Source organism: Ambystoma mexicanum, chromosome 12, assembly GCF_040938575.1.
Source record: "Ambystoma mexicanum isolate Mex_15411 chromosome 12, UKY_AmexF1_1, whole genome shotgun sequence".
Taxonomy (NCBI): domain Eukaryota; kingdom Metazoa; phylum Chordata; class Amphibia; order Caudata; family Ambystomatidae; genus Ambystoma; species Ambystoma mexicanum.
Window position 1 is genome coordinate 927,508,422 of NC_090936.1, and position 15,336 is coordinate 927,523,757.

The window sequence follows — 15,336 nt, forward strand, 5'->3', positions numbered from 1 at the left end:
GTGTTGCTCCATGTCGTCTTGCTTCCAAGCTGAGCACGTTGCCGCTGAGCTATCCTCCCGAGACGCAGTTGGTGTAGATGACACCCAAGTTATCCAGGCGATCGAAGAGGAGCTTCGTGAATATATTGTATAGCGTTGGTGGCACGCAGGATCCTTGAGGAATCCCGCAGAGTATCGGTATTGGGTTTGCTGAGGATGAGAAAACTCTGGTGGTTCGATTGGATAAGAAGGATTTGATCCAATTGGAGGCGTTGGTGTAAAAGGCTGCTGCTGTGGTCAGATGTCCAGTTAAAATGTGATGATCAACTAGATCAAATGCTGCAGACAAGTCTAGCAGCAGCAGGATCGCTAGGTTGCCTTTGTCCTTCGCCTCATCCATCTGGATTTTCAAGTCCAGAAGTGCTGTCTCAGTTCCATGTCTTGGCCTAAAACCAGATTGCCTAAGGCCTAGTAAGTTTTTTTTCTTCCAGGTGTTTCTTGATTTGCAAATATGCAACTCTTTCCAAGATTTTCAAAAGGAAGGGGACGGTAGTAATAGGCCTGTAGTTTGTTGGGGTATTGGGGTCTAGGTTTATTTTTTTTATTTTTATTTTAGAGAGGCATGGCCCAAGCCTCCTTGAGATTGTTAGGTACATGATTAGTCTCGAATGAGGAATTTGAGTGTTGCAATGAACGGGATAGATCTTTGGCTCCTTCCTTAATGATGGAAGCCAGACAAATGTCACCTTTTGGTTTCAGGTTCTTAATGATGTCTTCCACTTCTTTTGGAGTCACTTGAGAGAACGCAAAAGGTGGGCATTGGAGGAGTCTTTGCTCAAGCGCTGGTTTGGTGGGGCGGGTACTCAAAAGGCTGCTCTTTTTGGATTTTATTTTATTTTGTAATAGCTCTATTTTGTCAGTTAGGGCTTGTTGGATATTAGAACACCAGGCAGCATCCTTAGTGCAATCCTCAGTGGGGGCTGCTGGAGATTCTAGTTCCTCTAAGATGCTGAAGAGCTCCTTCGAACTTGATTTGGCATTAAGGATTCCGGTGTTGTAAGCTTCTTTTATTTGGATAGGATGGCAGATTTGTAGGATGCAGCTGCTGTAGCAAACACAACTTTGTTCTGCGTGGTAGGGGATTTTCGCCATGTGGTCTCTGCCATCCTTTTAGTATTCCTTAGGACTTTTAGTTCAGGCGTGAACCACTTGTTGAGGTGGGCGGTTGGTTTGGATTTTATTTGCTTGAGTGGTGCAGTGATGTTTAAGGCTGATTCCAGTGTAATATTGTACATGTCAACTAAATTGTTCACTACCAGATTCTTATAATTGGACGCATCCAGGATGTTATTGATGAGGTACAATTACAGTGCAGTTGAAATAAAATGACTTCATTAGAAATGAGATAAACAGTATAGACGTCACTATTACCACATGTTTAGAATAGGCCAATGAAAATGTGCAATATATATAATCATGTATGCTGCAATGCTTGCCAACCAATCACTGATGTATACTTTTGAAAGTAAGTGTTGCTTTTTGCTTCCTGTAACTACAATATAAGCATTTACTCACTCTACTACAATTTGAATGTCTGATGGATGTTTCCCTCCCTGACAATTATTGGAATACATTTTTGTTTCCTGTATCTTGTGCGTTGCATGTTTTGGCTCTTTGGAGAATTTTTATTAGCAACAGATGGGACATGCCAAACATAAGAGATGGTTGTTAGTAGCTTTAGAAATTCAGGGTGGGTTAGAGGAGAGAAGAAAGAGAATAGTGGGAGGTTTGAAGGCCGATATGAAGTCCAGGTTGCGATCACCATTCGAGCAATGCTATTTTATTGATGATGGCGATGTTTCTTTCTAGGGTAATGTTGTGGAAGTGCTCTGAGAGTGAGTCACAGAGAGTTTGGTTGTGGGTGGGGGAGGCGGCGGTGCATGCTGGGGCATTGATTTCAGAGATACACTTGTGGAGTTCCCTATAGTGGTTTGGAGCATTGTTAATTCTATTCCAGTAATAGGATTTTTTATCCATGCATATTTCTGGCCAGTAAGCTCAGCAGCAAAGGGTATGCACGCCATCTGCTTTCTAAGGTGTGGTTCTGGGATTTGAGAGTTTTGAGAGCTGTGGTGAACGATTTGGGGGAAGAGGCCTTGATTGGACTGGGTTGAGTCATCAGAGTGCTTCCGAGAGCCAGAGATCGAAGTGGCGGATGGTGATCTAATCAGGCTGGAGTGGTGGTCAGGAGGTCAGGAAGGCATGTAGGGAGTCTGCCAGGTCCGGTGTTAGTTTGACTTTCTTCCAGAGAGGGGAGTGGGCAGGTGACCCCGGGCCTGCCGATGGGGAGGGGGCATTTACAGTAGAGAGCGTGATGAGGATGGCTGAGTAGTCCGTCCAGACTAGCGGGTGAGGTGGCAATGCGGTTATCAGTTCTGGAGAGCTGAATATTGCTTCTAGGGTTAGACCTGCAGAGTGGGTACGGCCGCATACGAGCTGTGTTAGATGTAGGGTTTCCAGGTTGTCCAGAAAGGATTGTGTCATGGGGTTATGTGGGTTGTCGAACCAGGTGGTGAAATCCCCTAGTATTGTGAGGAGGGGGGAGACCAAGATAGCTGCTAAGGATTTGCTAAGGGAGTCTGCAAAGCCTCTGTTGTAGTCCGAGGGTCTATATATGATCGAAGCTGCATGCGTGTGATGGGGTGATCAGAAATTTTACCAGGATGGATTTGCAGTCTGAGTTGCAGGCTTGTTCCCCCGAGTGTGAAATGGAGAGGTGGGGTTTGTATAGGATGGCAATTCCACCTGCCCTGCTGGTTCTATTATGCACAATAAGCTTGTAGCCTGCAGGGGGAAGGCCTCAAGTGTAACAGGCTGGAGGTTTTGTGAGAACCAGGTTTCAGTGATGAAGAGGATATCAGGACCTTCACATGAAATTAGGTCGGAAATGTGACACATTTTTGGAACTGATCTGGCATTGATCAGAATTCACTTAGCCAGCTGATAGGTTGAGTGTTTGAGGTGAGGGGTTTTAGGTTCTGGAGTGTAGGCGCTTTGAAGGGTGGATTCATAGCTTCCAGGTGAAGAGGGTTAGGTTTGTTTCACCAATAGGTACAAAAACAGAGAAACCCTGTCCAGTTTAAATGAGCCCCCATTCCACTGCCATGACCTTAATGTATACCCTTTTGCTGTACAGGAGTGTTGACTATAAATATGGAATATTACCATGAAGTCATATGGGAGTGTTAGGGGAGCGCAGGCAAACACAAGGAAGATTCAGGGGGTAACAACATATAGCAATAGTAGGGTACATACCAGTTTGATATATGTAAAGACGGGTAGTTCCGAGGAGGGGGAAGGGGCTGGCCATAAGCAAAAGAGAAACCAGGGAAGAAGGCAAATATACTCAGTGCCAAGGATTGGTTTAAATAATGGGTGTACTGGAATATGATATGGGCTACCCAGAGAGATTCGAGAAGGCCTTTGGGATCGATACCAGCAGATTAGTATTACCAATCGAACAGTGGTGTCATGGGTTGGACATGCTGAAGAAATGGTTGTTCTCAGTCCAAGGGAAAAGTTGAATACCATATACTGAGATAGGTAAGGCTTCCATGATTAGACAAGGACAAATGAAGCATTTCACTTATCTGATCTTAACAGCAACCAACCCAGGGATCACATTGTATACATATAGTGGGCTGGGGCAGAACAGTGGACCTATTGTCATTGAAAAATTAGAGTTAATAGAAATAACGAATTACAGGACAGACGGAGAAAACAATGAAACATGCACAAACTGAAAACTGAGGCTAAAGGTGGGAGATTGGCTACTTATAGGGCACATAGGCATGTCAGTAGAGCAAAGAATCCCGAGCCAAGAATCAGAACAGATATGAGGGACTAGCAAGGAGGCAGGCAGAGGGACTCAGGATCCTAACGTTACAGGAGTCTCAGGAATCTCTAAGCACTAGTCATAAACAGTACAGGGAGTTGCTGCAAACTGAGCAAATACTTGGAAAAGTAAGAACTGTGGCAGACTGTGCATACTGTGGCAGGCAGTAAAGCAAGAAACTTGAACTGTAGGGAGAAACAGAAAGGAACATAACTTACAGAACAAGGAAAGACAGTGCGGGGGAAACTTGCAGACAAGCGGGTTCTTAGGAGTAAGATCGGAAGGTGTGTTTAAGGGGAAAACTCAAAGAGAAAGCAGGGTGTTGGAGCAATACAGGAAGGAGCCTGAGGGGGAAAGCTCATAGGCAAACTGGGTCTTTGTAGGAAGACAGGAAGGCAGTGCAATTATTCAAACAGGACACTGCACAAAGCTGCCATGACAAGCAGGGTTCAGAGGCAAAAACAGGATCTCAAAGAAATGTCAAAACGGGTAGGCTTGAACAGCAAACAGCATTCAAGACGCTGCAGAAAGCAGCCACAGGAAATCAATATATATGGAGTATATTTATTAATTGATTGTATGGTTTTTGTATATGGTTGACTGGTTTCAGCCAAAATCACAATAAATAAAAAAGAAAAAAGAAAACCAGGGTCTCATGGAAAAGGTCAAACACTGGTCAGAGAAGCACAAAGCAGGAACTCCCAGGGAAGGCAGGTAATAGGCAACTACTACTGGGGAGAGTGAGCTTATGAGAGCTCTTCCTGTGCACAGCCACACAAGGTGGAGCAGATTGCAGCCCGATACAGCTGTGCACACTCAAGCCCACTCTACCTTTTGGTAGCCTGCAACTACCAAACTCAAGAATGAATAAGCAGGAAGGAGCCAACCTGCAGGCACTGATTGTAATCAACATCACTTGATAGCCTGCTGTAAGTGAATGTAATTAACATCCTTTACCCAGCCCCTTACCTCTTGGACAACATACATCTACCATAACGCATTTGCTGGACTAACTCAAAACCCAGCATGAAAAAAATGTGGTCCAACTTTTTATGCGAAAAGCAGATAAATTAAAGCAGAGGCAATGTATCCCATGTAAAATATTTGTTTGGCTGTAAACTGAGTCTCTGAACATCCTACTGGAGTGACGGAGGAGGCAGGGTGTGTAAAATCCTGACAGTGAGGGCCTGCCTCTCCAATCACACAATACTCTACTCATTGAAGGTGAACAGTCCCGGGTACTGCAAGGTGAACAGCTATGTCTAAGCAAGATAAACATGGAGCAGTGAATCCATTTAAGGTTTGAAATGTAATTTGCAATGATGGCAAACTGGGCCTTATCAGTGGTTTCTCAACATAATTTGGTGGTTTAGGCATTCACCAAGCTAATTATGCATAGCAAAACTCAAATTTGCAAACAAGTATATTATTGGCCTTCGCTTCCATGCTCCCATGTTAAACGTGCACCAGCCAAGATGGTTTCCATTGCCAATTCATTTTTTTGATTAGTTCCCCAACAATAAGCATTTCTCTTATAGCAATCGCAAATCATCCTTCAATTACATTTTTAGGTTACATTCTAGTAACAATTTGTCTTCCATACTATTATGAATAAAGGTTCAGACTGAAAAACAACACAAATGGGCTTTTTGGTGGAATTTTGTGTTAAAAAAGAAAGCTGAGAAGGCCTTTCAATTTCTTTTTTTTAAACTTTTCTTTATTGGCAAGAAGCAGTAGTAGGCACGGTACATGTTACAGTAACAACATATGGTACAGGTCAAAAGAGTAGGTGTCGATGCAAAGGCGCAGCAAAGAAAACACTCAAGCATATACCAGCAGGTAAATTACAGCAGGCCATTCATTTTACAGCATGGTCCATCCCCTGCCCCGGAGATGGGGGAGAAGACAGAAGCTCCAGGTCAACCCTTCTGTTCAGGTAGCTACAGAACTCAGTCCAAACATTTTTAGGTCTAGCATTCCCAGGCAACATGTTGATGTAGTTCTCCTCACATATTTGTGTCCAAGTGAGGGCTTTCAACCACATCTGTAGTGAAGGGGGGGATCGCTGTTTCCAACACCGCAGAATGCACTTCTTAGCTACAATCGCAGCCACATTCAGGAATCTAGCAGCCCGCTTCGCGTCATTCCCCTCCCAGACCCCGAACAGTAGAGACAGGGGGTCAGGGTCAACGCGGAATCCCACCATCTCACAGAGAGCCCCAAGCACCGCGTCCCAGAACGGAGCCAGTGCCCCACAAGACCAGAACATGTGTGCGTGGTCCGCATTGCTGGATCTACATCTCTGACAGGAGTGGGAGTGGTCCCGTGCAAATCTCCCAACCGCGTGAGGGGTGTAATATAGGCGATTGAGCAACTTGTATTGAATGCATTTGACCCTGGAGCTGAGAGAAACCTTGCGTGTATGCATGCACATTTTGGTCCACATACCATCTGTGATGTCTAACCCCAGATCGCGGCTCCAGGCATCCCGGACAGCATGGGAGGGTTCGGGGGCTCTCGCCATAAACATTTTATACAGGGTGGACACTATGCCCCTGCCCCCAGCGGAGTTCGCAATATAGCAAATCTCTGGGGACTCAGGGGGTTCATCAGGATACGAGGGCCACATGTCCTGGACAGCCGCTCTGAGTCGAAAGTATTGCAGCAGTTCCAGAAAGGACTTGGAGTGCCCTGGCCTCCAAGTGTGAGGGGTGATAAATTTCCCATCGGGAAACATGTCGGCGAATGATCTGTATCCCAGGTCCAACCAGTGACGCATCAGTAGCTTATCTTGTGTGGGGGTGAGGCCAGTGAACGACCATAAGGGAAGCCATTTATAGTACGGGGGGGAGCCGGAATAGAGCATCATAACCTGTCGCCACGCTCTGATGGTGGAGGCCACCGGGTCAGCGGGGGCGTCCGAGTGATACGAGTGGAAGAGGATAAGGGACATGACATTTACTTCTGCAGTCGCAAGTCTCTCAAGCTTAACATGGGGAGGAGGGTCCTGGTGGTGGTACCAGTAAGTGGCGCGCTGAGCTTGTGCGGCTATCCAGTACTGAGTAAGATCGGGCGCATTGAAGCCCCCTTTCTCGTAGGGCAGAGTCATAAATTGCCACTTCCTACGAACGGCACCGGAATGCCACAGGAAGCGAGCGCAACCCGCGTGCAGGTCAGCAAAGTATTGTTTTCCGGGCCAGAGTGGGACATTAGCATATATATAAAGGAGCTTTGGGACAATGATCATCTTGATTAGGGACAGTCTCCCTGATAGTGAGAGTGGAAGGTGGAACCATCTTTTCATCCTAGTCTCAGTGTATTGCGCGGCCGCCCCATAGTTGTCAGCCAATAGAGAGGATTTCGAGAGGGACACCTGGACCCCCAGGTATTTGATGCCATCGGGGGCCCACTTGAGTGGGAATTCACATGCAGGTTGGGGAGTTGTGGGTGTGAGGGGGAAGATTTCTGATTCGGTGTAATTGACGGGTGTGGTTGTCTCTGACACTATCCGCCATGGGCTCGATAGCCATCGCAAAGAGGAGGGGAGAAAATGGGCAGCCCTGACGGGTCCCTCTATGGAGGGTGAAGGGAGCTGAAAGGTGAGAGTTAACCAGGACTCTGGCGACAGGGTTAGTATATAGCAGTTTAATGCAGGCCAACATGTATGGGCCGATCCCCATCTTCACCAGCACCGCCCACAGGTATTGCCATGAGACCATGTCGAACGCCTTTTGGGCGTCTAGCGTCACGGCAACCGCGTTGGCTTTGGGGTATATCCTAGAAATAACGTTGAATAACCGCTGGATTTTTAATGCAGTGGAGCGGGCAGGGACAAAACCACTTTGATCCGGGTGGATCAGATATTTCATGATGGGGAGGAACCTGTTAGCTATGACCTTGGCGAAAATTTTGGTGTCGGTATTGATGAGGGACAGGGGTCTGTAGGAGCCGCATTCATCAAGAGGCTTACCCGGCTTGGGAAGCACAGTGATGACAGCCTCACGCAGGGTCTGGGGAAGGGTGGCCAGGCGCAGGGACTCGACCCAGACCTCATGAAGTCGCGGGGCAAGAAGGGCAACATGCTCTTGATAGAATTCGGCAGTTAGGCCATCTGGGCCAGGAGCTTTCCCCTTAGGAAGGGCGGAGATGACCGAGGCGATTTCGTCGAGGGTGAAGGGTGCATCTAATTGTTCTTTAGTAGCTAAAGATATGAGGGACATTGGGATGCGGTCGAGGAGAGCATCAAGGTCCTGCGGGCTGTGCTCCCGCTGTCGGGCATAGGGGTAGCATAAAAATCTGCGAAAGTCTCGAGAATGGACCGATCGGACCAGTGTCGCACTCAGTTATTATCGATGACACTGTCAATCCGGGATCTGCCTCGTTCGGATCGGACACGGCCTTTCAATTTCTAATTTGAAAGTCAATTTTATATTTGTTTTGAAAAGGGTTCCAAGATCCAGCCCCTCTGAAAATCTTATCAGTTCTTTGTGGATTTTATTAAGATACAGATGATGGAATACTAATAACCTTTCCATGTTGAGTCAAGAGATGTCTCAGTTCACTCCTTCTTTAGTTGGTCCATTGCATCACTCTTTTTTATAATGAAGCTGATGAGAATGCCCATCTAGACCTTAATGGAAACTTTACTACATCCAAAGTAGTATTGGTTGCTTTCAACACACAAACCGTTGTACAGATCTACTCTGCCAACGTTTATGCACTTGTGTCTTTGCAATTTCTTTTAGATGTGTATTGATGTAAACATTTCCATGTCAGGGCTGATGCTTGGGTTAGCAGTGCTGAACAGTGCCACAGAAAAGAATGTGGATGAGAGTCAGCCCACCTATAATGTCATGAGTCCCTTTCCTTGGAGCATCAGCACAGTACCTTTCAAACCTACCTCTTCTTTGTGTGTGTATCCATCTGATGCCTCTCCGTGGACTGAACTCAAGATGCTGGTGCCATTGATATGTATACTATTGTTTGTTTTTCATGAGCTGAATATATACACCTTGTTCTGTGCACTAAAAATTGTTTCTGTATTTCAGGCTGTTTTACCAGATAAAGACTTGATAGTAGATGTGGTCATGTTTTTGTGGCAGAAATGTAAACCTGCAGTTCATAGAATCCAACTGAGTGGAAGTGATGGCTCCAAGTTCATTCAGAAATTTGAAGCAAACAGCAAGGTACCTTTTCTCTTTATTCTTATACTCTGTCAGATTCATGTTTATCTCTATAAATGGTTACTCTGAATATTTTAGCCTACAACCTTGTCACAGACCTTGAGGTTACTTTAGGAATAATCCTGCACTTATTTTATGTGAAGCAAACTGCAAAGACAAGAACAATCCCCACCTGAAATGGGATACAGTAAATACAATAAAACTGGCTTTTGTTTGCAATAGTATCATATATTGAACTCTTGTGCCACAGGTTACAAAGTACAGTATATTGCCATATAGTCTCTGCATCCCAGGTGTAGGAGCAGTGTCTCTTTAAAAGACCCTTTCCCTAGTTGGCAGTATGTGACTGTGCTCTGCCCTGAGATGGGGAATAAGGACTGTGTGTGACCAGTGGATCCCCACCCACCACCCAATCTGCCTCCAGATCATCACACCCTAGTTTGGTGAGGCATCTGGCCCTCCTGGTCAAACCGCTGAAGGGCCTCAGAGCGAGGCAGGGAACTTGGAATGGTCCCGATATCCATGTGTCAGGGACTTGCCTAAGAGTAGACGGTAAATCTGACTGTATTGCTTTTATCGGCAGGGTCAGAAGGCTTAGGTTGCATACTATTACAAGCTATAAACCTACAGTAAGATAGACAAGGATATATAAAACTGAGAAGCCATGCAGCACTAGAATGACATTTCGTAGAGCTGGAAAAGCAACAAAAAGGGAGCTTTTGCTTCAACTGGTCCTGACCTCTGTGGGTCTTCCACAATTGTCAGCCAAGCATTGTCCTGTCACCCATCATGGACACGAAGCAACTATGGAGTTGCAGAAGCCCACTTGTTGTTAGGAGGTTGACTAAGGAACTGGAGACCACAGGCTGAATATCTGTGTCAACCAGGCTAGAATGCCACTCTCCACCCACTGCAGACTAATATGTGGGAAGTAAGGAACTGCTTGGCTGAAGGGAGATAGAGAATGCTGAAAGGGTATGTGAGGCCAAACCACCAAACAGAGAAACGCCCACCACTTGGACTGGAAACTCCATGACTAAGCACTGAGCAAATTGGAAAGTCTGAACCAAATGAAGAATTAGAGCGTTCCCCAGGTGCTAAGGAAGTAATGCTGAGGAGCACGCGAGAGAAGCTTAAAGACCCTAGACGCAGCCAGTCTCGATTATACCATTGGCAAGCTTTGTGCATAGAAAAGCTCCACGAGGAGAGACTGAGTGCTGAAGAATTGAGGAACGCTAAGTGTGGCAGAATCCCTTTGTGTCGAGGGACTAAGGCAGTTTAATGGGACTGAGAAGGCTGGAGCATCTCTACCAACCCGACTGCTTTGTTGACAAACTGTATGTGTGGCAAAAGTTGAAGAAGGAGAGAGACTGCGAGAGAGTGACTGAGACTGACTCTCGGGCACAAGTAAATAAAGCTGAGTCAGTGTACTGGGAAATGCAGACCCTTGCCTGCCAGAGCAGTAAGTCCTGAAGTATAACACCTTGATCTCTTAGGTGTAAACATGGCATGCCAAGGACAACTGTACTCTTTTAGATCCCCCAAGAAGGTTACAGACTCGACTCACAAAACTAAAAGTGTTCACTAGAGGAATAAACATCACTTTTAATTTACTTAAACAAGTCCATCTTTATTGTTGAGTCTGCCATATGTGCTACTCAATAGCTGCTGAAAGTAGACCATATTCTGTAAACCATAACATCTGGCCACTAAAAGATTGGAGGAAGCTACTAATCCACATAGCAATTATTTCAACAGAAATGGAAACTGTACTGACCTGAATGATGGAAGATCCTCAATATTATTTTTTTTTAATAGATGCACATACTTTAGAATATTCCCATCTGCCAGGTTGGGAAACACCAATACTGGGCACTTACAGGTAAGTAATTAATATGTTTTGTATAAGCTCTGCATAGATTCCCACAGAGAAGATGGGAAATAACGATACCTTGTAATTGCTGTCTTAGAGGGCACAGAAGTACACAGATACATGATAAGAGAAATGGCTGCATGTTATATATAATTCTCGATTTTGTAATCCCTGAAGAAGGGAAAAAACAGAGATAAGACTAAATATAAATAAATTAGCACCCTGATGGGGGGAGCCAGCCAATCAGGTGGCTTGGATCGTGGGCTGAAACCGGCGATCTCAGACCGCATTCAATGCCACCTGATGTGTGGTTCATCCGCCGCATCTCTCCCCTCACCCTCTGTCCCTGTTTTTTTTTATCCATTCCCCCCCACTTAACTCATTTCCGCTACGGCACTCCATGCAGCCGCTCCTTCCTCTTAGCTGCCGGAGGCCACATGGAAACAATTAGCTCCGTCCCAGCATTTGGAACGGGTGCTAATGGCATTAACACCCCATTCCAAGTGCTGGAACGGCCCAGTGCCCACGATATAGGCCATTGCTTGGCTTGGGCCTATAACTCGGGCTGCCGGGCCATTACCCCCCGTTTCAGCCCTTGGAACAGGGTTTTACGCTATAGTAAAAATATAAAAAAAATGTAAAGAAAACTGAACTTTGCAAACAATAACTATAATGCACAAACTGCTTAATGCTGAAACAAGAAGGTGGACCTATGACTGGGTGACAACCAACAACTGCAGCCCTCTGGCTATTAAAATCCTCCCATCATGCCTTCAAATGAAGCAATGCAAATCCAAACAGTTGTTATTGCAAGTGGGAACTTGCAATTTCTGTCCAGAATACCTTCTGGAGCATACCCCACTATAGAATGCTATGTATGCGCAGTGAGAGACTTGCAACTAGAATGTAAAGTATACAAACATGCGCTTGTCAGAGCCTATAGTTGCTTAAGGAATTTATTATGTTACCTTATATTTAAAATATGTATAATTATTTTTGAAAGGCTGCATATCTGTCTCTAAGAGTGAGCCCACAACTTGGAGCTCAAAATATCACATCTAAAAAACGATTGAATCTCCCAATCAAAAAGATAACAACAATTGTAATCATATCAATAATGATCTAGTATATTTAATAGAACATAACATGTGCTTGGTAAATTCAGTGCACATTCACTAGGTGTGCTAGTAAATGGTGAATATAAGAAAATCACATGCTGCTAAATATCAGATACATATACATTTTGCCAGAGGTTGCAAATACTGGTTTATGTATTTTGAAGCATTTTCTGTAATCCAACCAATTTTGATAAAGATTGGTCTTTCTTCTGGTAACTTTTCAAATGGTTTATGTATTTTCGCAAGAAAATATGTTGTCAACATGACAGGGCTGGTTTTCCTGCCACAGAAATGTTCTGTCTTCGTCTAGTAAAATGCCTTGTCTGTGCATATATAACACTAGTTTATTGTATTGGTGTAGAATTTATTTTACTGGGTTCTGGTTCAATTCAACATAGCATTGTGGTGTGCATAGGTGATTCAAGCCCACTTCAACATAGTCAGCCCTGTTAAAGTTGACAATATTGCCACCCTTATCTGCTTCTTTTATTACAATTGATTAATCTTTTGCTAAATTAAGTGCAATACGTTCTTGGGAGATAGATTGTCCCTCGTCATATATGAATGTTTGGAGACCTTCTTATCACTGGCGTGGTTTTAATCTGACAGGGTTGCCTTATAGAAGATTTCAATGGCACTATCTGGTGTTGTTGCTGGCGTAAATCTAGATACTGCTTTCAATGTTGAGTCAGATATGGTGTCTGAGTCAATTTCGGAATCTGTGTGCTTGAGGAACTATGCGTCTTCATCAAAAGATAAAAGTAACTTAGTCTCTTAGGTTATGAATCTAGCGAATGCATCACTAGAAACCAGGTATGGGCCTCTTCTTTGTGGCCAAGGGAAGGCAGCCGCTACCTGATCCTGACCCTGGGTGGGGGGGGGGGGGTATTATGATGCAGGATAACGTGGGAGGAGACTCATATCAGGAGGAAGTGATGCCCCCTTCAACTCATGATTTGTCTATTCTCCCTGGAACATTGATGGCATATTGTAATGTAGAGCCAAACAATGCAGATGCTTTTCACATGACCTCTCTAAGCTCTGATTACATTCAGTTGGCAAAGCAGTCAAAACTAAATGAATGTAAATGAACCAAAACCACTATGGACTTCAGGGTCCATAATGCCTGTGGTACTGGGATGGGGAAGAGGGACCCAGAGTTAGTAAGGATCAGAAGTGCTATCGGAAAGAATGTGCGGTCTAGTTGTTGTTAAGCAGGGCCCCTAACCAGGACATTTAAACTTGTTAATGAGCCACAGCTGGGAGAATGAGTAGCAGAGGTAGAACCAGTTCGATCAAAGGTTTGTGGTTGCTGAAGAAGCAGAAGGAAGAGCGCCAGCTGAAGCTAATGCAGAAAAAGAAGGCATGCAGATTTACAGGGTACACGAAGCAGGAAGCAGCGTCGTGGACGGCTGTAGCAGGGAAAGAAGTTGCCCATGTATGCCGGAGGACTTGGAGACCCAACAGAGCCTGTGAAGCTACAGAGAATAGTCGTGCAGACTGCTAAAGTTACGCAGGAGCTGTCTATGGTATGGGCAGATCACAAAAGGTCTGCTGCAGTAGCAGGGAATAACGCGAAGATGCCCGGCGAGTTGGCCTGAAGAAAGCCGTAACCCTGGGGTTCTCCGAGCAAAACATTATGCCATAATAAATAACTTTGAATACCCAACAAGTAGAGGCAAGAGGCAGCACAGGTGCAATTCTCCTTGTATGAAACATCAACTTGGGAAAACCTGTAACCCACATTGCCAAGAATCAAGAGCCTATAAAGAAAGGCAGACATTGTTCAACTCTCCTCACATAGGATACTGGCGTGGAGTACCTTGGAACAAACATTGCCAATAACAGAAGAGACCAATTGTAGTTGGCGATTTTTTCTTCCTGACAGGCGAGTATACCAGGAAAGATAGATTGGTTTTGAAGAAATGTGGTTGTGAAAAAGTATTGTGGAAAGAAACCGTTCACTCTATCATCCTGAAAAACATGTTGCTTACAAAAGACATTTTTTGTGCTATCCTGACAAAAGTATTCCACTGGAAGAACAATTGCGATATTCTTGTATTTCGTTTTTACCCTGGGAAGGAAACCATTGCTATGGGTTGCGAACAAGTGTTTTGTGGAAAATACATTTACTTAAAAAAAAGAAAAAAGTGGCTGACTGCTCTTTTCTACCATCTAAGAACTGTTGATGTTATATGTTTTTTTCTTTTTGTTTTTAGTCCAATGTCCACTCTTGCAGCAACGGGAAGAGGAATTCAAATTATTGAATTTAGATTTTTATTGTGAAAGGATGTTTTGTAACCATTGTTATTGTGTTTTCCTGATGATTTTATAGTCGAATAAAGGATTATTCATCATCATTTATCTTACCCCGTGGGCGGAAATCATTGCTTTGGGTTGTGGACAAGTGTTTTGGGAAAATACTTGTGTTGAACTAAATAGAATTTTGTTAAATCAGAACTTTTTCAAGAATTTTCCTGAATTGATCCAGGGGAAGGGAGCCAAGCCTTGGTCACAAGGAGTAATTTCAAAGATTTACATGTTTGTACTTTTGCACTGTTATGTTGAATTGAAATCAGATACATTTACCTCGTACACTTTGGTTATATGTGTTAGTGTGAAGGTTAGATACATTTGTACATTAGGTATATTTAGTTTGCTAGGTAGGGACTTTCTCGTTCGGATAGGGTCAGATAGGTGTTTATCTCACCTCTCTTGAATTTTAAATAAAATTGCAAACATTTAGAAAGCTACAACTTTGTGTCCGTCTCGCATTTCTGACCCCTCACTTCATTGTTACTTACTGTGAATCTATTAAGAGCTCTCTTCTCAATCGAGGTGTTATTCTCCATATTCACCCTTGTATGAAAATATTTTTTTAATTTCAGTTGGCTCAAAAATCTATACAGATCGATCTGAGTGTCAATAGGATCCATTGTCCTAGTGGGTGCAAATGATAGCCCTAGTTTTGTTCGATAAATTAGGGGATCAGGTTCTCTGGGGGAGTTGTGTGCATTCTGATTTTGTCCTGAGGTTTGTTGTTTCTGGTATCTCTTCTTATTTGTCTCTCATTTATCTTTAACTCCCTTCTCCCTCCTCTGCATCCTCTATGCCTGTGTTTTGTGTTATATCTTGAGATAGTGGATCTGCAACTCTCACATGTCTGGAATTGTTCTTGTTAATACCTTTTTATTTGTTCTAAAAAACCTATTGTGTGTGTTGGGCGATTGCCTATAGTTTCTGTGCCACTGTGACAATCAGGACAGAAGCCGGGGTTGATTCTTGGGA

General features: G+C 44.2%; 1 protein-coding gene across 1 annotated transcript in view; it reads left to right on the forward strand.

The window, feature by feature from the left end:
- The window catches only part of CFAP54 (cilia and flagella associated protein 54), a 3,669,934-nt gene that overhangs the window by 1,024,903 nt on the left and 2,629,695 nt on the right, over positions 1 to 15,336 (forward strand). The window contains exon 14 of the mRNA XM_069629416.1: positions 8,923 to 9,060. Within this exon, the coding sequence (XP_069485517.1) occupies positions 8,923 to 9,060 (138 nt within the window). The remainder of the gene's footprint in view (positions 1 to 8,922; positions 9,061 to 15,336) is intronic.